At 27.2% G+C, this 20,553-nt stretch overlaps 1 protein-coding gene across 8 annotated transcripts in view; it reads right to left on the bottom strand.

Annotated features, from left to right (window-relative positions):
* Positions 1-20,553, bottom strand: part of LOC100160584 (protein unc-13 homolog 4B) — a 55,538-nt gene that overhangs the window by 2,892 nt on the left and 32,093 nt on the right. For 3 of the 8 annotated variants that reach the window (XM_001946481.5, XM_016806002.2, XM_003245817.4), the window contains exons 2-11: positions 9,178-9,376; positions 2,077-2,238; positions 1,767-1,945; positions 1,477-1,681; positions 1,218-1,397; positions 935-1,159; positions 746-867; positions 527-673; positions 321-458; positions 28-234 (exon numbers count right to left, since the gene is read on the bottom strand). In XM_001946481.5, the coding sequence (XP_001946516.2) occupies positions 28-234; positions 321-458; positions 527-673; positions 746-867; positions 935-1,159; positions 1,218-1,397; positions 1,477-1,681; positions 1,767-1,945; positions 2,077-2,238; positions 9,178-9,376 (1,764 nt within the window). Of the gene's footprint in view, positions 1-27; positions 235-320; positions 459-526; positions 674-745; positions 868-934; positions 1,160-1,217; positions 1,398-1,476; positions 1,682-1,766; positions 1,946-2,076; positions 2,239-2,326; positions 2,635-7,924; positions 7,943-9,177; positions 9,377-11,288; positions 11,830-12,988; positions 13,398-16,597; positions 16,625-20,553 lie in introns of those variants that run through there. The other 5 variants (XM_029489622.1, XM_003245815.4, XM_003245816.4 and 2 more) reach the window with 5 other exon arrangements.

Here is a 20,553-nt window from a genome sequence, read left to right as displayed (position 1 = left end):
CGTCTCGCAAATAACTGTAAATATTACTCGACAAATTTCTGAATCCCCATGTAAAGTTCAAACAATGACGTTCCCATTGCAAGCGGGTCGTTTTCAACTTGAAACCGTCCGTTTTCCTCGAAATTAATTGGCTTCATGTTCAAACAAATGCGAGTGATGAATGGTTCACACATTTCAGATATTTTACATTCGTATATGGAAAATAGTGTACTGGCATACGGAAATTGCATTTTCCTTTAAATCAATAAATTATATCGATGTAAAATATATTTTTTTTTAATACCTTGTAATTAATATTGGACATTATTAGGTAATCTTACTTGATAAATAGCTTGTTATGAAACTCTACGGCCCTCTGCAAATCTAGTTTCAGAAGTTGAATTATTTTAAGTTGAAGTTTCATCTGTCCTTCGTCCGTATAGTCATCGGGTTTGTTGTTTTCTAATATGTGAACATGCCTGTATATGAACATGGAAAACCCAATTAGAAAAATAACCAATGATTCGAAATTAAAATAAATGCTAACCAATCCACCGCTCCATGGACGACAGCGTCGTGCAATGTACTTTTTATGTCTCTGTTGTTTTCACGTGGTAACAGCCAACCATAAACATCCGACGGAAAGAGATCTAAATCATTTGGTAACTCCAACGACGTGAGATTTCGTAATATACTGAAAATTTCAAAATGTAATTTAGCAACATCGTCTCGTTAAAATCATATTATCATTATTCATTAAATTTACTTTAAAACGTATTCCGTTTGATTCAATGACTGTTCGTCGTCTGCAGATTTTTTACGTATCATTCGAATAGCATTGAAGCAAAATGGCAATATTTTTTTTGACGACTGCCAGAACATTTTTAACTAAATAATATGATGTACATATTTATTAAAAATTCAAAATGTCAAATTTCCAGTAATATTTGTCTACCTCTTCATTGGACAAGCGTCCGGCGGTTATGGACTTGGCTAAGCTGTCCATTAAGTCCGAAAATACCTTAAAATTGACCACAGGACTCAACACATGAGCGTTAATAAATTCAATCCATTGGCCCAAACACTCGTCGACAGCACTGATATTACTTTGTACAACATGTTGTTGAATAATCAAGCTAGACTCTGGCAAAAAATCACCCATCCACGAATTCGTTTCAGGCTAACGTTAAATAAGTATTAGATTTAGTTTTTAAAATTTGTCTTAAATAAAAATTCACCTTTTGTAGATTCATTTGGTAAGCAAGCAATACTCGCAGTAGATGTCTATGTTCTTGGGCGGCAACTTGTTTATTTTTTTCACTGCCAAACGACAATTTTAATAACAAATTCCCCTGAGGCTTGCCCTTGCCTTTTTTCTCCAAACTGTACCAAGCTATTTGACCTCGAGAAGGTATTGTCTGTATATAATAGCAACGAAAAATATGTTAAAACGTCAGTCGTCAAGAAAAAGTGAAAAAATAAATATGTAATAATTACCTTAAGTGGTATTAGCGTACCGCCGATAATTTCATTATCGTGTTTTCCGTTCGTAGCAGTTACCGCGATTTCTTTCATGAACCTTCTCATTCCTTTAAATCCTTTAATTTTGCCGACCTTTGTAACTTTTTCTTTCACCGTTTCCGCCGGATCAAAGTCCCAAACTTCCACGCATAAGATATCGTCAGCGGGAGTCTCGACCGGCCTAAATTGAATACCTATGTGTAGTTTTGATTTCTTATGTCTAATAATATTATACCTATACAATAAATGTTTGTGGAAATACCTACAGTGAAAAGTGTTCTTCCCAAACTGGCCGCAATGTTTCACTTTTAACCGACGTGTTATATCTATGTTGTTGGGTAGACGACAAAAATAAGGTACAAAACGGATCGCTAGAACCATTCGCATCTTTTGGTTTTATGTCTTTCCCTTCGATGATTTCAATATTTAACATTATGTTCGGAGCCTTTTAAACAAAATATATTAAACGTTAATACTTTTTAGTTTTTACTAATAACTATAATATAGTTTTAATTATTTAAATAATATTTAAAATATATATAATAATTAGTACCTATAAAATCGGTAGGAACTTACTTCTTTTTCTATGACGGCTTGATATATAGCTTCGTGAGTTTCTTGTTCAATTTTAAATGCTTTTCGGGCAAATTCAATTATATTTTCTTGATTTAAACAATTTTTTTCCATCCCAATGCAATGCAATATTTCGTGCAATACTTCTTCGTATAATTCGTTTATCTGTAATAGAAAAATACATTTATACCATTAAACTTTTGACGTCTCCATAGTACTTATATATTTATTATCAAATATCGATTAGACCAACAGTCATGTACTGTATTTGATTTTCATTTTGCCTTTGAATCTCTTCTTTTTTAACACCCCTAAAGTTAAATTGTTTTGCTTTAAAATTAGATTTCATTTTATACAAAATTTCGGAGAATGAATGAATTATCTACGAGTGAAAAAAACTGTGTTGAATACTCAGATGAAATAGCACTTCTAAAGATAAATCGTACGCGTGTGCTGCCCAAGCCAAATGTGCTATTTCTGTGGTAATCTGCTATAGTGCCAAACAGTGACCTAAACCAAACTCCGCCCCCGTATATTTTACGTAGAGATTTTTTTTTTTAATGTGGATCTCGATAAACGTCAAAATAAAGAAATTTATACGAATGTGCATAATCCATATATGATTTTTTATTGTTTTATTAATATAAAACTGTAAATTATATAGTAACTATTTTATTTTAAAATCAGATAATATTTATTAAGACAGTTCATTAACACAATTAAATGAATAATAATAATGCTAAACAGACACGATAGATGCGCTATTGAATAATGTTTAAATAATAATATTATGATGGTTTAATGTGATGATAAATCATTATTTTTCAAATTTTATTTTATGTATTAGGTATGTTGTATAATACCACATTGACATTTTTATTAGAATAAAAGTCCATCATTATTTATTTCAGTGATCGTAGGTATCTATTTTTAATTTTTATTTCTATATATTTTAGTTCTTTACGAGTTGTCTATGCATAATAGTTGTAATATAGTAACAAACAAAAACGTATTATGAGAAAAAATATTTTTAACGATCCATAATTTTTTTACTCATAACTATTTATCTATATTATAATTGTAAACATTAAAAGTTAAAACTAAATCTATAATATTAATAATTATACTATATTTAGGCGATATAGGTATTTTATTAATTATCAGTTATAACTTCGGTATATTATTAACAGATATAGTTTCTAAGTGTACCTATATTTTTTTACAAGTTTTATTTATTATTTTATTAATATTTACAGGTAAGTACATTTCAGTCATATATAGTAACTCGGCATTAAATAGTAAATGCTTTCATACAACCTCTATTCCAATTATACATATTTTGTGGTATAAGTACTTATCCTAGGTATTTATGATTTTTAGTTTATTATTATATAATATTATATGATATAATTATATATTATAATATATTATAATATTTATATTGGATAAAATAAGAGACAGCAAAACTGTGTCAATGATTAAATAATTAAAATTCATTTTTGTACAACCTCAGGTTGTCAACCTAATTCAACGACTATTATTATATTTTTTTTATAATGTACCTCTTTAGCAATTTTTGTTTATTATAATTATGGTTATTTATATTTCACGTGACTAACAGTCATAATAGACTAACAGACTAACAGTCATCAGTCGTTAATAATATCCGAAAAATGATTAATTAACAAATTATGTGCATTCGTCTATAGGTATAATATTTTCATGAACTTAGTAACGCCATGTCGTTTTAAATAGTCTAATTTTGTTTACATAATACATATGGTATCTATAAGGTACAAACAGATTGTTATTTTTGTTTTTGTTTTTCATGTAACATTCCGAGTGCCTTTTAAACCCTTAAATCACATGTGTCTTAATTAAAAACCAATCGGCGATGTCGTATTTAACACGGATGTGATTTGTATGCTTCAACATATGTTTCCTATTAGATTTCGTAGTATTTATTAAATTAATCAACCAGTAGATTGTTTTACTTTTAAAATGTTTAGTTATTCATAGTAAATATGATAATTAATATTTAATATAATAAACAGTAATAAATTATAGAATAGTAGTATGTGTGCATTTCTACTTGTATTTGTGTCATACTATTTACGTATAATTTATTGACATTTATAAAATGGCTATTGGCTATTTAAGATGTAAAATGTGTTGGGTATTTAATTTACTAAATGATCTATATACGACATACCTATATAGGTTAAAGGCTATAGCCTTCGCGACATAATTAGGTATTACGCGTATCAATATTATTTATTGTGCAATTTTAAACAAAATATACCAGTCAAGACTTAAAGTATGTAGGTATTGAGAAACTATTTAAATTATTTATGTATCTAACTGATTTTTTACTCAAATAAATTAATAAAACAATTTTTAATTTAGTTTCGATTTTCTATACACCGCATTATATACAATTCCCAAGCATTATGTAGTTTATGCACAATGCCACATTATTAACGTTAATTACATAGGTAGTAACTGGTAAAAAATAACCAGAGAATTTTGAACCGGAAGGTGAGTAGGTATAAGATGTAATTATAATGTTTTGTATTGAAAACGACTTTTAAATAAAATACAATCAATATATAACAACGAAAAACATGTTAAAATTATCCAACGTTTTTCAAAATTATCACTGCCAAATCATATACAGACAATAGTTTTTTACAGGATCGACAGTTTTCTTAAAATGTTTATAGAATTAACCTTTAAAATCATCATAAGTAACTTGCAAGTGGATAAATTCCAGTTTTCTAATAGATTATTATGTATTCTCAATTTTGAATTATTGTGTTTAGGTATCTACTGTATACTGTTTAATATTAAGAAAACCATGTCACTATACAGAGCGATGTTAAAAATTAACACTCGCATAGTTATATCTCGAAAAGATTAAGAGTTTTTGAAAATATATTGATTTTCAAATAATTTAAAATTATTACAAAACAACATTTCTTATCGCTATAATTTTTTTACTTTTTTGAAACATAACTACATACATTTTTGATTTCATATCATATGCAGTATTTTTTTTCTAAAGATTTTGTTGTTAAATTATTCAGATTATTTTGTCGTTTTTTACTTAAAAAAAGAATTTTAAACTAGCAGCTAGGTACTTAATAATAAGCATTTAATTTTTTAACGAGTGGAGTAGTGCGGCACAGTATATACCATAATATAGTACTCCACAAAATGTTTTGGTCTACTAGTCTACTAATCCGCTCATTTAAATTCAATAAATGTACGACCTATCCATTGAAAATTCGATTTTAAATTGTACAAAATTGTCAAAAATAAATATCCTGCTTTATAAAAATTATAAAAATTAAAAAATATCTATGTATAATGTTATCATTTAAAAGTAAAACACTTTGATAACAATCAAAAATAGTAATAAATATAACTTGGTTTTTATGAGTTTGTGACTAAAATTAGAAAAAAAGAATATTTAAAAAAATCTTGAATTGGTACTTTTTGTGATAATACATATACGTGTTAATTATAAAAAAAATACCAATCAGTATAATATTATAATAATTTTGTTTTAGAATTTTTAATAAGGTTTTTAAAGGCTATTATAGGTACCTATAATAGGTTTTTCATTTCTTGCTCTATTTACATGTAATATTTTTTTTATATATATATACACTCACAGAAACTTTATTTTCTTATTATTAAAAAATATTTCAAAATATTTCAAAATATTTTGATGGTCAATAATTGCATTTTTCATTCATGAGGTTTCCATTTTAAATTTAGTTTTTTTAAACTTACAATTTTGATTTTACAATCTATTCCATTATAATGAACAGAATAACTATTAAACTAAACTGAAAAATAGTGATTATTAAGTAAATATTATTTTTGATCCCTACATTGTAAAATATTGTCAAATAAAAATGTAAGTTTAAAAAACACATAATTTTAAAATTAAAACGGCATGAATGTTAAATGCAATTATTAAGACCGTAAAATAATCATAAAAAACAGCTTATTGATATTATGTCTGCATTAAAAAGTATAAAGCACGTATGAAAAATAAAGGAATGAACTTCGACTCGAGTTAAACAATTTATTAATTAAAAACTAGTGAATGATAAGATAAATTACCTATAATACTAGAATAGGCAATAGCTATTTAAACAACTATTATTATTTATTATTAAATATATAGATAACTATGGGTGGTATTAATTAGCAGGTCACGACACCACCACCTCTTCAACCTGCAGCTCTGGGGATTACCAGGCATATATTTTGTTGATACAAGTCCTTTAATTAGTGGATTTATGCGGTTTTTGAGATTTATGTTGAATCGTGTGTTAATTGTAATGCGCTTTAGCTAGGTACTTCACGGATTGGAAAGATGGCAAGGTCATCATTGTGTATGGATTGATTTGATACGTCATAACAAGGTACTTTGGTCATAGCTCGAAGGGGTTTAGAATTTTAGACTGAAAACGTTGAGTAAGAATAGCAATTGAAATATTGAGAGTCCCATAATTGACTCAGTATGTTTAAATTGGTTTGATGAAAAGTCAATATAGATTAGTATAGTTTGATAATTGTGTGTGATTGGAGATTAAACAGATAGCGGAGAAGACGGAAGCGATCGTTTATAAGGATAAGAGTTTGTTGCGTGTATCTTATAGTATGTATATAGTAATAATTTGCGAACTTAGTAAAGTTAGTTCATTAAGAATATTATTATAGATATCAGTCACGGATTGCTCTTTGCTCGTCGCACACGTAGGTATTAATTACGCTCCGCTTAATTGTCAAGATCTCGTCTATATTTTGTTCGTGTCCGAATGTGTCATATATACTTAGAAGTTCTTAAAAAACCGCAATCGTTTACCTTATTTATCTATACAAATTATAAAACTGGAAATACGCGTAATGCGTTTTTTCTTTCTAAATGTAAATCAAATCATTGCGCGTTTAAAGGGCCTAACGAGTATCGATAGGCGACATTTGCCCACTAGATAACATGCCACGGCCTCTCAACTCACCCACGTCGCCGAAAGTGAGAAATAAACATGCAGATAACATTAAAATCGACATGCTACTACATACCAGTCAAGAGATAGCAACCATGCTCCCGTATTAGATTTATAAAAGAAAAATGTCAAGCTTTTTTGACAAATTTAAGTCAGTAATTAACCCTTTAGTTACACTCCTAAAAAGTTATCTCATCTCTCTTAAAAAAAATAAAAATGACAAATAACTCACACACTTCAAAATCTATTATCGTAGTCCTTTTCAATGCTAACAACCTAAAAAACCACGTCAATGAAATACAAGCTGTTTTATAAGAAAAACGTATCGGCATTATTATTATATAATAAATTACCCTGAACACATGAGGATATTGATAACGCAGTTGATAAATTAACTTCAATCATTCAAACAGCTAGCCTGGGCAGTGGTCATCCCAATGTAAGTCAACTCTAACTATTCCTAGGAATTCACTATTACCATTTACCGATACATCTGCGCTCATTACTCACAAATAATAAACACTCTGGATTAAAAATTAAAGTTCTTATGTATAAAACATTACTTAAACCACTAGGGAACTATGGTCTACAATTAATTACTGCAAAAGTTTCCAATACCAACAAAACCCAACAATTCCAGAATATTTACCTTAAGCAGATAACGAATGCCCTACCCTTTGTGTCTATAATTACACTATACAATATACATACAGACCTATCAATTAAAACTGTGACAGAAGAAGCTGCATGCTTCTACAAAAACTTTCATACCCTTCTCCAAACACACCAAAACCCACTAATTAAAAACCTGTCCACCCAAACCTTACCTGGCAACCCCAGGCGTCGTCTAAAAAGGAACTGGTGCCGTGACTTGTTAAAACACTAAAGGGAAAAAAAATATATTATATATTATATTTGTATATACTTATGTTATATTATATGAATATAGTTGGATAACCAAACAACTTTCAGCCAAGTGCCAATAATGGGTGGCTTCTTATTCAAGTAATGATGTTATGTATTGCCCTTATATCTTATATGCTTATTGTGTAATGTGTATGTACTATTGTAAAATTAAAAGAAAAAATGTGGGCAAGTGGGTGTCACTCTACAGTACAGTAGGTTACAAGTGGGTCACTGTAATAGATAGTGTTAAATTTCATGAAATATTATCAATTATCATTGTATAAGAAAAACGATTCTGAGCGAAGACCGCTCGTTTAGCCTATATGATATTGCTAAGTAGTAAGTATATTTTATGATACCTATAATTGTGAATAAAGTTATTTATATATTATTATCTATTTACGTGAAACTTTGTTTTATAAAAAAGTTGAACAATTTATACATTTTTAACTACAAAATAATTATTAAATTTTAAATTTGATAAATGTTGTCAAAAATCGAACTTTAAATGCTCATAAAAAAAAAAATTATGCTTGTGTATTTTTAATATTTTTTAACTGCTATTGTAACATTATATCAGGAGCCTTGTATTCAATTTTCACGCATTTTTACCTATCAAATTTTATTGCCAATTTTAGAAAAACTAAAAAAATTGAAATTTTAAATTATCCGTAAACAGCTCAAAACAAGTCAAAATATTTTGAAAATGTTAAGGTGAATAAAAAATTAAATTTCAAACATTCAGTCAAATTTTTATGTATCTACAGTCATTCGTTTTTGAATTATAACAAAATAACAAAATCCCTACATGATAAATCGTGTGAATATCTAATGTAAAAATACTACACAAACTTTAAACGCTCATAAAAATGTAATTTGATTTTCCAGTAGTCATTTTTTTATTGATAAAGGTAGACAAACTTATAAGAAATCTTGTTTAAAATTTCCAAATCTTAGATTTAAAAAGAAACATTTTTATGAATTTTTAACTCAAAATAAAAATGTACGTGTCTTGTCAACATTTGAACTTTAAATGCTGATAAAAAAAATTGTGACTGGATTTTTCAAATTTTTTCAAATTTTATTGTAACACTATATTAAGAGTCTTGTATTAAATTTTCAAGCTCTCTAGGTAAGGTAGTTAAATTCTCTAGGTAGTTAAAAAAATACTTGCATTTAATTCTAACAATGACGATAATAACTCTTTGTAAGAGAGTTGAGTCCTCTCGGCAATATCATTGTCAACTTTTGAAATTTCTCTTTCATTTAGAGTAGCGAATTTATCCTTTTCTGCAATTATGGTGTCCTCTTCAAAATTATTCTTGAATCCTGAACCATAACGCTCAAAAAATCCACCGTCCATTTGCTCAGCTCTATAAGAATACAATTTAAAAATAATTAAATAATATTCTAAATATAAATATATAATTTTTAAAATAAGTAAAAATGTACAATCGATTATTTTAATTAATATAAGCTAATTATTTGTAATACATCAGTTTGATAAATGTCACCTTTACCTAAAAATGTTCATAGTGAATGGTTGAATAATAAGAAATTAACAACAAAAGCTTCTAACTTGTTAATGCATTTGTAAATGAGATTATGATTTTTTGTGTTCTCGTGAATATTTTATGTATTTTAAATTAAAAATTGTGTAAGTACCCAATTAACTTTTTGTATGGTTTCGTTGTTACCATATATGATTTATTTTTGAAACCATACGATAATAATCACAAAAGTAGGTACCACATTATATTATATCATAATTCATGGTACACTATTACACTATACTCTGTCTCATAATAAAGTATCTAATCTTAGGCGGCGACTGATTTTCAAATAGTTAAACCACATCTCTCGTTTAAATGTGGGTTTATAGCTTATGCCTTATGCTAAACTTATTTTAATTTCAGTAAAAAAAAACTTATGTGGAATCTATAGAATAATATATTATATTCAATGGTCAAGTCTTAGGTATTAATATTAAAATGTCTACATATGCATTTTTAACTACAAAATAATTTATACATTTTCGTGATTTTGACAGTAACGATGAAATAATTTAATTGCATTTGTTGGAACCAGGGGCGCCATTTCATTTTTTTTAAGGGTGTGCCAACAATTAAAGAGGTCAATTTTTTTTCCCACCACCAGGCCAATCGTTAAAAAAAATATCTTGTGTTTTTCACTATAAAATTTGTATTAACAAGAAAATACTTAGCTTTCATACATAACATATAAAATATTCAAATTTTAGGTAGGTACCTCCTTATCATTCAGCTTTTATTATTTTTAAATTTTTGATCGCACAAATTTGATTAATACATATAGGTATAGTGTATACTATATAGCTATATCACCTATATTTGAAATTAGGATATCACACAAAAGGTAAAATACAAATGATTACACGCCGGTGGATAAAGTGATACTGATATCAATTTATCAATTATCAAATCAGAAAACACAATATTATAATATTAATTAGCAGGGAATATACTGAATAATGGTACATGCACAATTAAAGATTGGCCAACTGAAGGCCAAGGCGGCAAGGCCATAGTATCAATGACACCTAGGCCAATTGTAGATTAAAACATTTCAGGGTGTGCGAGGCACACTCTCCCCCACCCAAATTGCGTCCCTGAACCCGTATACAATATAAATGACAATTTCTATACATAATATATAAAATTAAGTAATTGTAATTATATATAATAAAATATACATAAAGGTTCCTTACCTATAGTAATACAAAAAAATTAATATATATTTTTTTTAATTTGATTATATGAATATTTTTTAAAAATATGATAATATTATTATTATAATTATTATAATATCAACATAATTATCATGACTCATTTTATTCCAATTAAGTCTACAAATATATTATCTATAGGGCAGATTATACACACATTTTTAGAACAAAGTGTATTAAACGGCTGGCTGATTAAATGACACAATGTCTAGTCGTCTAGAATCATAATTTTCTATATATATATATATATATATATATATAGGTACCAGGTACTTATCTAAATTCTAAATAATATTTACATATTACGTACATTCGCTTATTTCTTTTATGTATACACAACTATATACTTACAACTAAAATGTGTCTAAAAAGATATTTAAAAGTTTTTTTCCGATGAAAAAAATTCTTTAAACGAACGTTATAAAATAACGATACACTTTTTTTAGAGTAATATATAAAATCTAAAATATTTTACGTTTTTTTATTAGGTATAACATGGCATACATCTATATAATACGTACCTATTGTGTACGCAGTCTGTCGCGACTTCCATTATAGACATTGTAATAAATAATAACTAATTACCATATTATATTATAGTATGTTGGACTAGTTTCTCACACATTATATTGATTTACGCGTATAATGCGGAAAAAAACACTGACAATTCAATGTTGTTAAGTTAAAATTAAATTCTTCGAAAAAATAAAAATCTACTCAGATATCCTAATACGCTAGAAACCTGCACGGCTGCGTGCCGTCAACTACAGAGGATGTCCGATCGGGCTTACAAAGCTCTACTAAAGAGAATGAACAATAAAAACAAATTACGCCAACATTCGACCTCTCTATTCACAAAACGAAAATCTTCGCATGTCCCTCTGTAGTACCCACACAATCATCCTACGCTTTCTTCTGCACCTTTCTACTCACTCCTCTTCGATATAATATATTATCTTATACACGAAATATCGCGTTCACATTTCATTCCAATCTACACTACATAATAATGGGTGGTACCCGTGTCCACCAAATTATGAGATATTGATCGCTTCCATTATAAATGTTAAAAACGAATATTTCCCTAAATAATAATAATATTATATCTCAACAAACACTTCCGGTAATTTAAATAGGTAAAACAACATTATTATACGAACATTTTTTTATCGGTATTGTATATTAATTTATAATTTTTACACATCCATAATATAACATATATATTTTATACGTAAGTATAAGTTATAGCATTATTGTATTTGGTTTTTTTTTTGTTTTACTTTGTCCACTACTATACTGATTATAACATAATAATTAATGTTGGCTTATTATTTACTAATATGAAGTTTTCTTATTACCTACCATCTATATTCTATCAAACAACTTGTAACTCGTTTGGATATCGTACAACATTGATCGTAAGGAAATATTTGACGTTGCAGTAAGCTACCAGTATTACTGGTCGTTTATCTACTTATATTTTTTCGTTTTTAACGCATATGAGAATGAATCGTTATAAATATTATAATATTATGTTCAATTTTTACAACGTGTAAACGTATCTTTATAGCTATGATAATATGCTCATTGCTCGGTGACCATATTATTCGAATCTATATAATTGATTGTAAGTTCATGGCTTAAATAATTATTACTTTTATCATAAGTCATAATCCGCAGGTTAATAAATGTGTTAAATAGGTACAAAATAACCGAAAATAGAATAGTTGTTTTAAATATAACAATATTGAGAATATAGAATAACTGATTTTACACAAAATTCTTCGTTATTATATAGTAGGCATAGGTGCAAATAGGTGGTGTGGCTTTAGGGGCTAAGCCCCTCCTCAAATAAAAATGTCAATAACACTAACCAAACATTTCCTTAACTTTTTTAAGCTTATTCAATATTAGTAAAGTAGTGCTTCAGCTCCCCTCAAATCTCACACTATTTGCGCCTATGATTATATCTATGTAAAAATAATATCGATATATTTGTGAAATTATTAAATTAGTCGTTTGCATCATATATTTGATGTAAATCAATAATTATATTATAAAATAACTATATAAAAACATAGTCAATCCTTAATATAATAACTATGTTTACAGGGTTTTGCAGTTTATAACTATACGAGTTTTGAATTCCAGATAACATGGCAAGTATATATTATTAGGTACCTAACATTATTTGCACGGAGTGCATCTCAAATCATATTACCTTAAAAAATGTTGGGAATCATAGTTACGGTTTTCTTTTTTCTGATCATAGTAGTGCTGAATGTCTGTGAAAATCGATTGTATAGGGTCATATTGATGCACTTCCGACATTTTAAATGTACAAACAAAACAATACAATACACCAAAATGTCAACTCAGTTAATAATTGTAAATGTAAATCGACGACTGCAAAGTTATACTGTTCAGAAAATTAATGCGAAACATTTATGTATACAAATTAAATAACAGTCCACCTAACACAACAAACATTGCATTATTGCCTTTAACACGTAGGTATAACACATATGCCGTCAAAGTCTACATAACCAACAAAATTTTAAGAGCGTTTTAATATCATTTATCATCGACTATCGTATTGTAACTGCAGCGATATTGTAATATTATAATAATTATCATTAGTTGCTATGACTCACGACAGTACACCACTTATATTATAATAATATTATCTAAAATCTAAATTGATTATTAATTCCCGACCGGCTTTTGAGAACATAATATCCAATAATATATATATTTATATTATAATATATATTTATCAATGAAAAAAAAAAACTACCAACGTTAATATTTTCAACAAACAATAATGTACGTATGTAATTCGCATTCACTGATAAATTATAATCGTTTTATCTATAATATAATGGTACTTTCGTTACCATTTTATTTCTATTGGCAATTTATAACTTGACGATTGTTAATCGCACCGGAAGGAAACAATTTCTAATATTATAGTCATAGTTGAGTGCTCATTAGGTAAACAAGTGGAGAAGGTTTCGCAGACGTATATTGTAAATACTAAAAAACGTATGCGCATAGTTAATTCCCAACGGATGTGCGTTTGAATGAAAACGCCAACTAACAATAATAATAATTATTATTATATTGTGTTTACTATTTGGTCGTATACATATAATATGACTCAGAGATTACAATTATTTCGGTTTGCCCAAAAAGGATTTAATTTGGGCACGGTGTATATACCTGAGCAATCAGCAATTCATTTTGATATTTTCCATAACCCTTAACCTCCTGTATACTGCCAGCTGATATTGCGTACATGCTTAGATAATATAATAATTTTGGTACTATAAATAAACTACGAGTCTATAAATTAATTTGTAAATGATGTAGGTGGTAACTGGTATAAGATCAATAGAAATTATGCTGTGAAATTAATGAGTATGTAATATTGGCGGTGAGTCAAATAAGGAGAAAACTATAATAATATGCAGACCGCGTCGGTGTAGGTACTCACACCATGAATTATAATATATATATATATATATATATATATACCTATATATACACATGTTATATGTACATCATAACTCACTCACACACACTCAAAGTACCTAAGATCCAAGTATATGTATAATAGATACTGTAGTATACGTCGGACATTCTCAGACACTTGAATGTAATTAAAAGACGTCATCCCGGTTTCCAAGTTTGATTTAAATTTTCCAAATGAAAAAATCATAGGCACTCGGAAACACGATTTATATACGCTATATATACGTTGTATGTCTGAAATCGTTTGATGTTCCCTTTGTCTAACTGAAAGAGTTATATATGGAATCCCGGAAAAAAGACCGAGGAAAAAAAGAACACGGAATAAAATATAACCAATTTTAAAAATTAAAAATATATTATTTGATTATGAAAATTAAAAATATATTAAGGTGTGTATCAAAATATATCAATGGTATGGAAAATGCAATGAAAATTGATTTTTGTATTTCCAATAATATGGTTTATTGGGTGGTTCGAGAGTAAAAACACCTATCTATAATGTAGAACAGTGCTTCTCAACCTTTTTTTGCTATAGGCCCCCCTAAATTTAATATAAAACCGTCAACGGCCCCTTCAATCAGAATCATTAATTATTTTTTCTTAATGATATACTAAATTTACATGCACTATTTCACACAAATAAATTATTAAAATGTAAAGAAAATAAATGTTTTTTATTGTATTTTTGAAACATGCAATCTTATAGTTGTATAAAATTTAAAACATATATAAACAAAAAAGAATTGGTAATTACTATAAAGCTAGAAGTATCTGTTTCTGGAATTCTTATGTTACTAGTTGAAGTAGAAGTATCATTGTATTATTGTATCAAGTATTATTGTTATTATACTTTAATCAGTAATCTAAAAACTCTAATATAGGATAAGCTTTCCCGATGTAATAAATAATGATTAATCAAATGGACGGTTATAATATAATGCATACGTTATAATGTTATATATTTTATATAATAACTAAATAATCGAAAATATTTTAAATTAAATAAATATTTCAAGGCCCCCGGCTTGAGAAGCACTGATGTATAGAAGAGAAGTTCGAGAAATCCGTACCTGTATAATAGTACATATTTTAATAATATTAAAATTCAAAAAGTAAAATATCACAAGTTTTAGAGCTAATTATGGGACATTGAAAATAAAATAAATCGACTCGTACAAAACATACTTTGATTCAACTTCGATTATCATTAATTCATTTTTTTTAAACTTTTTTTATTATATTTGAATGTATATCAAATGATTTTTTAAAATATAGGAAAGAAGCATTTATGTGAATGCGTATAGACGATTTGATTTATTAACTTTTTTGTAGGTTTGCAGTGTTATCGGTGATTAATAGGTAATAATAATTTGATATTAATATTTTATTTTTTTTGTAATAATTCACTAATAGGTATATTTTAAATTTTTTCCTTGTTATTTTTTTCCGTGTTATTTTTTTCATTGGTCTTTTTTTCCGATTACCAGATAAATGTATAGTTAACAACTAACGAATATAAAGTGAATATATAAGGTCACCGATTGGTTTTCATTATGTGGTATACTAGACTCAATACCCTCCCCCTTATACTCTTAAAATGCCATATCAAATCATTTGCAACATATTTCAGGTGTTCTAAAAAAGTGTTTATTCATGTTATAATAAGTAGGGTATTGGAACATTTTATACTCCGAAACAATTGCCTATATTATTATCTCAAGGTGACACTATAAAAAAACGTATCTATATAATAGCAAACTACACTTAATAGAAAATTAGAAAAAACTCCAAAGTTACCTACCTACTAATTTACCTGCAATAAGTACCTGGTGTAGCTTAGATATTAAAAAAACAATAGGATGATGTCATACCATGTGAATTTGTCTATTAATAGTCCATTATGTTTATGCTGTACGAACAATGATGTTTACATATTATGATATTATTATATAGTATTTATAACCATACTATAATATTATTATTTATAGTATAATACATTAATACATGACAATTATTTCCGAAATTTTTTCAAGGTCGTATACTCCACACTTAGGTAAGAATTAATCAGAATTATGATACAATACAACACTTTTGACTTTTTGTCATACATCACGCAAGAAAAAACACAGTAATACTGAAATAAAAAAAAAGTTATATACATTTACCAAACGATGGTGTGTATGCTAACCTATGGCTTTTGAGTACCTATAGTAATACAATGATATGTATACTTTAATGTATATAGTTAAAAATCCATACAATAGGTATCTACATACGATACTTGAAACTTAAATACATTTTGATAAATTCTTCAAACAGCAACCTAAAAATATCAAAAATATATATCAGAATTTTCTTTACACACATTTTAAGATCAAATGTTGACAACATTGAAAACTAGAATTATTAAACGGTTTTAGTTATATTATTCGCGGGGACTTGAAACTTTTCACCTTTACGTATATAATAATAATTAACTATATTATACCTACAATGATATTTTAAAAATAAGTACCTATTTAGATTAGTTTTAAGCTTGGCTTAGTGGTAAACTAATACATATTCTGAGTTCTGACATTCACGGATTACGCCGGTAAATATATTTACTATTTAGTATAAGTTAATAACGGTTTGTATATTGAATATGTAATATGTGGGTATATGAAATAAATAAATAATAGTTTAATATATGCGATTTGTTCTTGACAATAATTATTAGTTGAACCAATCATATAACTAATAGATAAATAAATTACAAACAGTTAAATACGATAAAATATATTTAGGTTTAAAATAGAGGCTGACACATCGTTTCCGCTCAGAATAGTTTTTCGTGTACAATAGTTTAGCATTGAATTAAAATTGAATACATCCATTACAGTGACTTCATCAATGACAAGGCACACTCAATTTTTTCAAAATAATTATTCACTAAATAATTTACAGTAAAGAAGGGGGGGGGGATTAGTTTAAAATCAGAAGTATATGAACACTCCTTAAGTTTTACAAAAAAATCTTAAAACTTTGAAAATTCTAAAAACAGAATTTGAATTTTTTTTTAAAAATAGTTATTCTTTATATTTTAGAATTTCTAATATAATTATTATCTATGATTTAAAACTAAAAACTAATAACTAATTCAAATACCTACTTTGAAATGTACTTTATTTATCAACATTTAAATTACTATAATTATATTACACAAAAATCAAAAAAATATTCATTTCAACTCATCAGTTTCTAATTTCTATCGACTTTGGTTATATAATCACGATGTTCAAATGGTTAAATAATATTGAAACATATTACTATTATACAGGGTGATTATTTTATCAAAAAACACTCATTATTTCAAAAAGTATTAATGTTTTTGAAAATATTTTTTTACATAGTTTAAAGTTGTTAAAAAACAATGTTTTTATTAAAAAATCATATTTTTTTAAGTTATTCACTTTTTTGAATGACAACATAGAGTTTTTTCATATATAAAAATCGAATTTAGGACGAGTAGTTCATGAGTTATAACTTATAATAGTATTTAAAGTTTAGTCAAGCGGAGTAGTGGACAAACATTTTGCGGGGTAACCCCGTACCTACTACTCCACTCCGCCCATCTAAACTTTGTTTGTGAGTGTTTCATGATAAAAGAATCACCTTGTATATGCACTAAAATATATATATATATATATAATTACTTAAGTGTGTAATAAAAAGGCATCCTACATTCTTACTTATAACTCGCAATTCGCAAGACACGAATATGTTATGATTCACACTATAATCTAAGAATTACCCTTCCTCTTTTTCTTCTTCATATAAAATAATAGTTTTATTCTAACTAATTTACTAGCAGGTATAGGTTCATATTAGTATATGAACTTATAATATTGTATTACTTGCTTGCTACCAGGTACCTATCATTGTTATTTTTGTACAACTTATTCTCCAACACAGGTGTTTAGAATAAAAATTGAATTACCTATCTTAAATTGTTCGCTATGATTATGCGCGTAATTAGTGACCAATTCAAAATATAACCATTTTAATTAGGTACTTGCAACAATTGTCAGTACTATTAATTATTATATTATGTTGGTTATACACTTATACTTCATGTCCATATTGATCAATTACACAACCAATTTATTGCATAGACGATTTCGAAAACCAATTAAAAATAAAAATCTACGAACAATTAAAAATTAACTTACACTTTTGTACACAAGAATTCGTACGATTGGGTTTAACCTAACCTAACCTTGATTCGTATGATACCCATCCATTCGATATTAGATCATTATGAGTTGTCACTTTTAATTGTTGTGCATAACATGCATAAATGCATAATGTACAGGTATATAATACAATTTTTATGTATTAATATTTTATTATATTAAATCGTGAGGCGATTTCTTTAGAGAGCGATATCTGACGTTCTATACAGGACCGATTTTCATGATTTTTTTTTCAAACCCAATTAGGTACTCAGTGTGCAGATGAGCCATCTGATGAGAAAAATCCAAAAATGTATCAATTAAATAGTCTTCGGAAATATTTAGTTTTCCGTGTAGTTGCGTATAACACACACATGTTTATAACTCCCCCCCCCCCCCTGTAGACTCCTACGTCTACTGCAGTTCTGCGTTATTACCACGGTTAATACGCTCTATGATGTATACAAGGTGAAATAGAAAAACTTAAACGAAAAATAAAAATAATTCTACTTAAGCGTACGATAAAAAATTTTTAAGATTATATGATTAATAAATAACTTAAGAAATATAATCATGTCAACAAAATCCAAAAAAAAAATATTTTGAAAAAATGTATTACGTTAAAATTCATTTAATCAAAAAAATATTGATATTTTAAAGAATTCTAAAAAATAAACTACTTGACTTAGATAAATGTTTTTATTATCAAAATTGTTCTTATAATCAGATTCACAAATTTGCTATTTTGAATATAACCAACAAAATTTAAATCAAATTTAAAATCTTTTATTTTCAGTTTTAAAAAATAAAAATAATTTTTTGTATAATATATAATAAGTGTAGCGCAAGTGACTATAAATTGTATCATAAAAAAAATTTTAATATTGATTAGAACAAAATTTATTCTGAAAGTAAGTTCTATCTGTGACACCCTGTATATCTACAACCGTGGTTATTACTTATTACTGCCTGGCGTATACATGTCAACATAATATTATAATATATTTTGTCATAAGCGTATATTAGAACGTTTATTATACGTCTACATTGTGCACGTACACAATCCTATGTCTATACTTAACTGCTGCGTTAACATCGTCATCGTCGACATTTTTTAATAAAAAACACCATTTCCGATATCGTTATTTCACGTAGCGAATACCCACTAATGAATACTGACACGAACTATTCATTCAATTAAAATAAATTCATCGTTATTATCAATTGATAAAATAAAATACGTATTTGGTATTGTTAATAAAATGTGAAAATGTGTTTATTCTTTTTTTTTTTGCTACTATTGAACCTAAAAATAAATATTGTGATGAAATAAATAATGCAATATTGTTAACATGTTGCCAATGCAAGTAGTTTTAGATTATGAGCGGAGTGATAAAAAATCACTGTGAATATCCAAAATAAAAATATAAACTTCAAATGTTCATAGAAATTTAATTTGACTTTCTTGAAGACATTTTTTTTTTTTTTGATAAAGGTAAACTTATGAGGAAACTTGTATTACATTTTCAAATCTTATATTTAAAAATAAAAATTTTCATGAATTTCTAACTCGAAATAATTTGAAAATGATCATGATTTTTACGAATTTTGTCAAGGGTTGAACTTGAGATGCATATAAAAAAAATTGTAACTGGAATTTTAATATTTTTTTCAAATGTCATTGTAAAAATATATTAGGAGCCTTGTAATACATTTTCAAGCTTACTTATCCGACAAATAAAATTATATTTACTTTCATAGAAAAAAAAACTAATAAAATTGGAACTGAAAATGTCCGTACTCTGTAAACAGTTCAAAACAAATCATAATATTTTGAAAATTTTATCGTGTATAGAAAATGCTAATATAAACAACCAGTGAAAATTGCATGTTCTTATATATGGTCATTTGTTTTAGAGTTACACCAAAAACCAAAATCGATTTTGTCGAAAACTGCAGTACTTCCCTACTGCTGCGTTCGTCGTCGTTGCTTGTGACGTGCGTTATTGCCACAGTTTAAGATATAGATATAAGTATA

The sequence above is a fragment of the Acyrthosiphon pisum genome, chromosome A2, assembly GCF_005508785.2.
Source record: "Acyrthosiphon pisum isolate AL4f chromosome A2, pea_aphid_22Mar2018_4r6ur, whole genome shotgun sequence".
In the NCBI taxonomy this organism is placed as follows: domain Eukaryota; kingdom Metazoa; phylum Arthropoda; class Insecta; order Hemiptera; family Aphididae; genus Acyrthosiphon; species Acyrthosiphon pisum.
The sequence above is the reverse complement of the archived record's forward strand: the minus strand, read 5'-3'. Positions and strand labels throughout refer to the sequence as shown.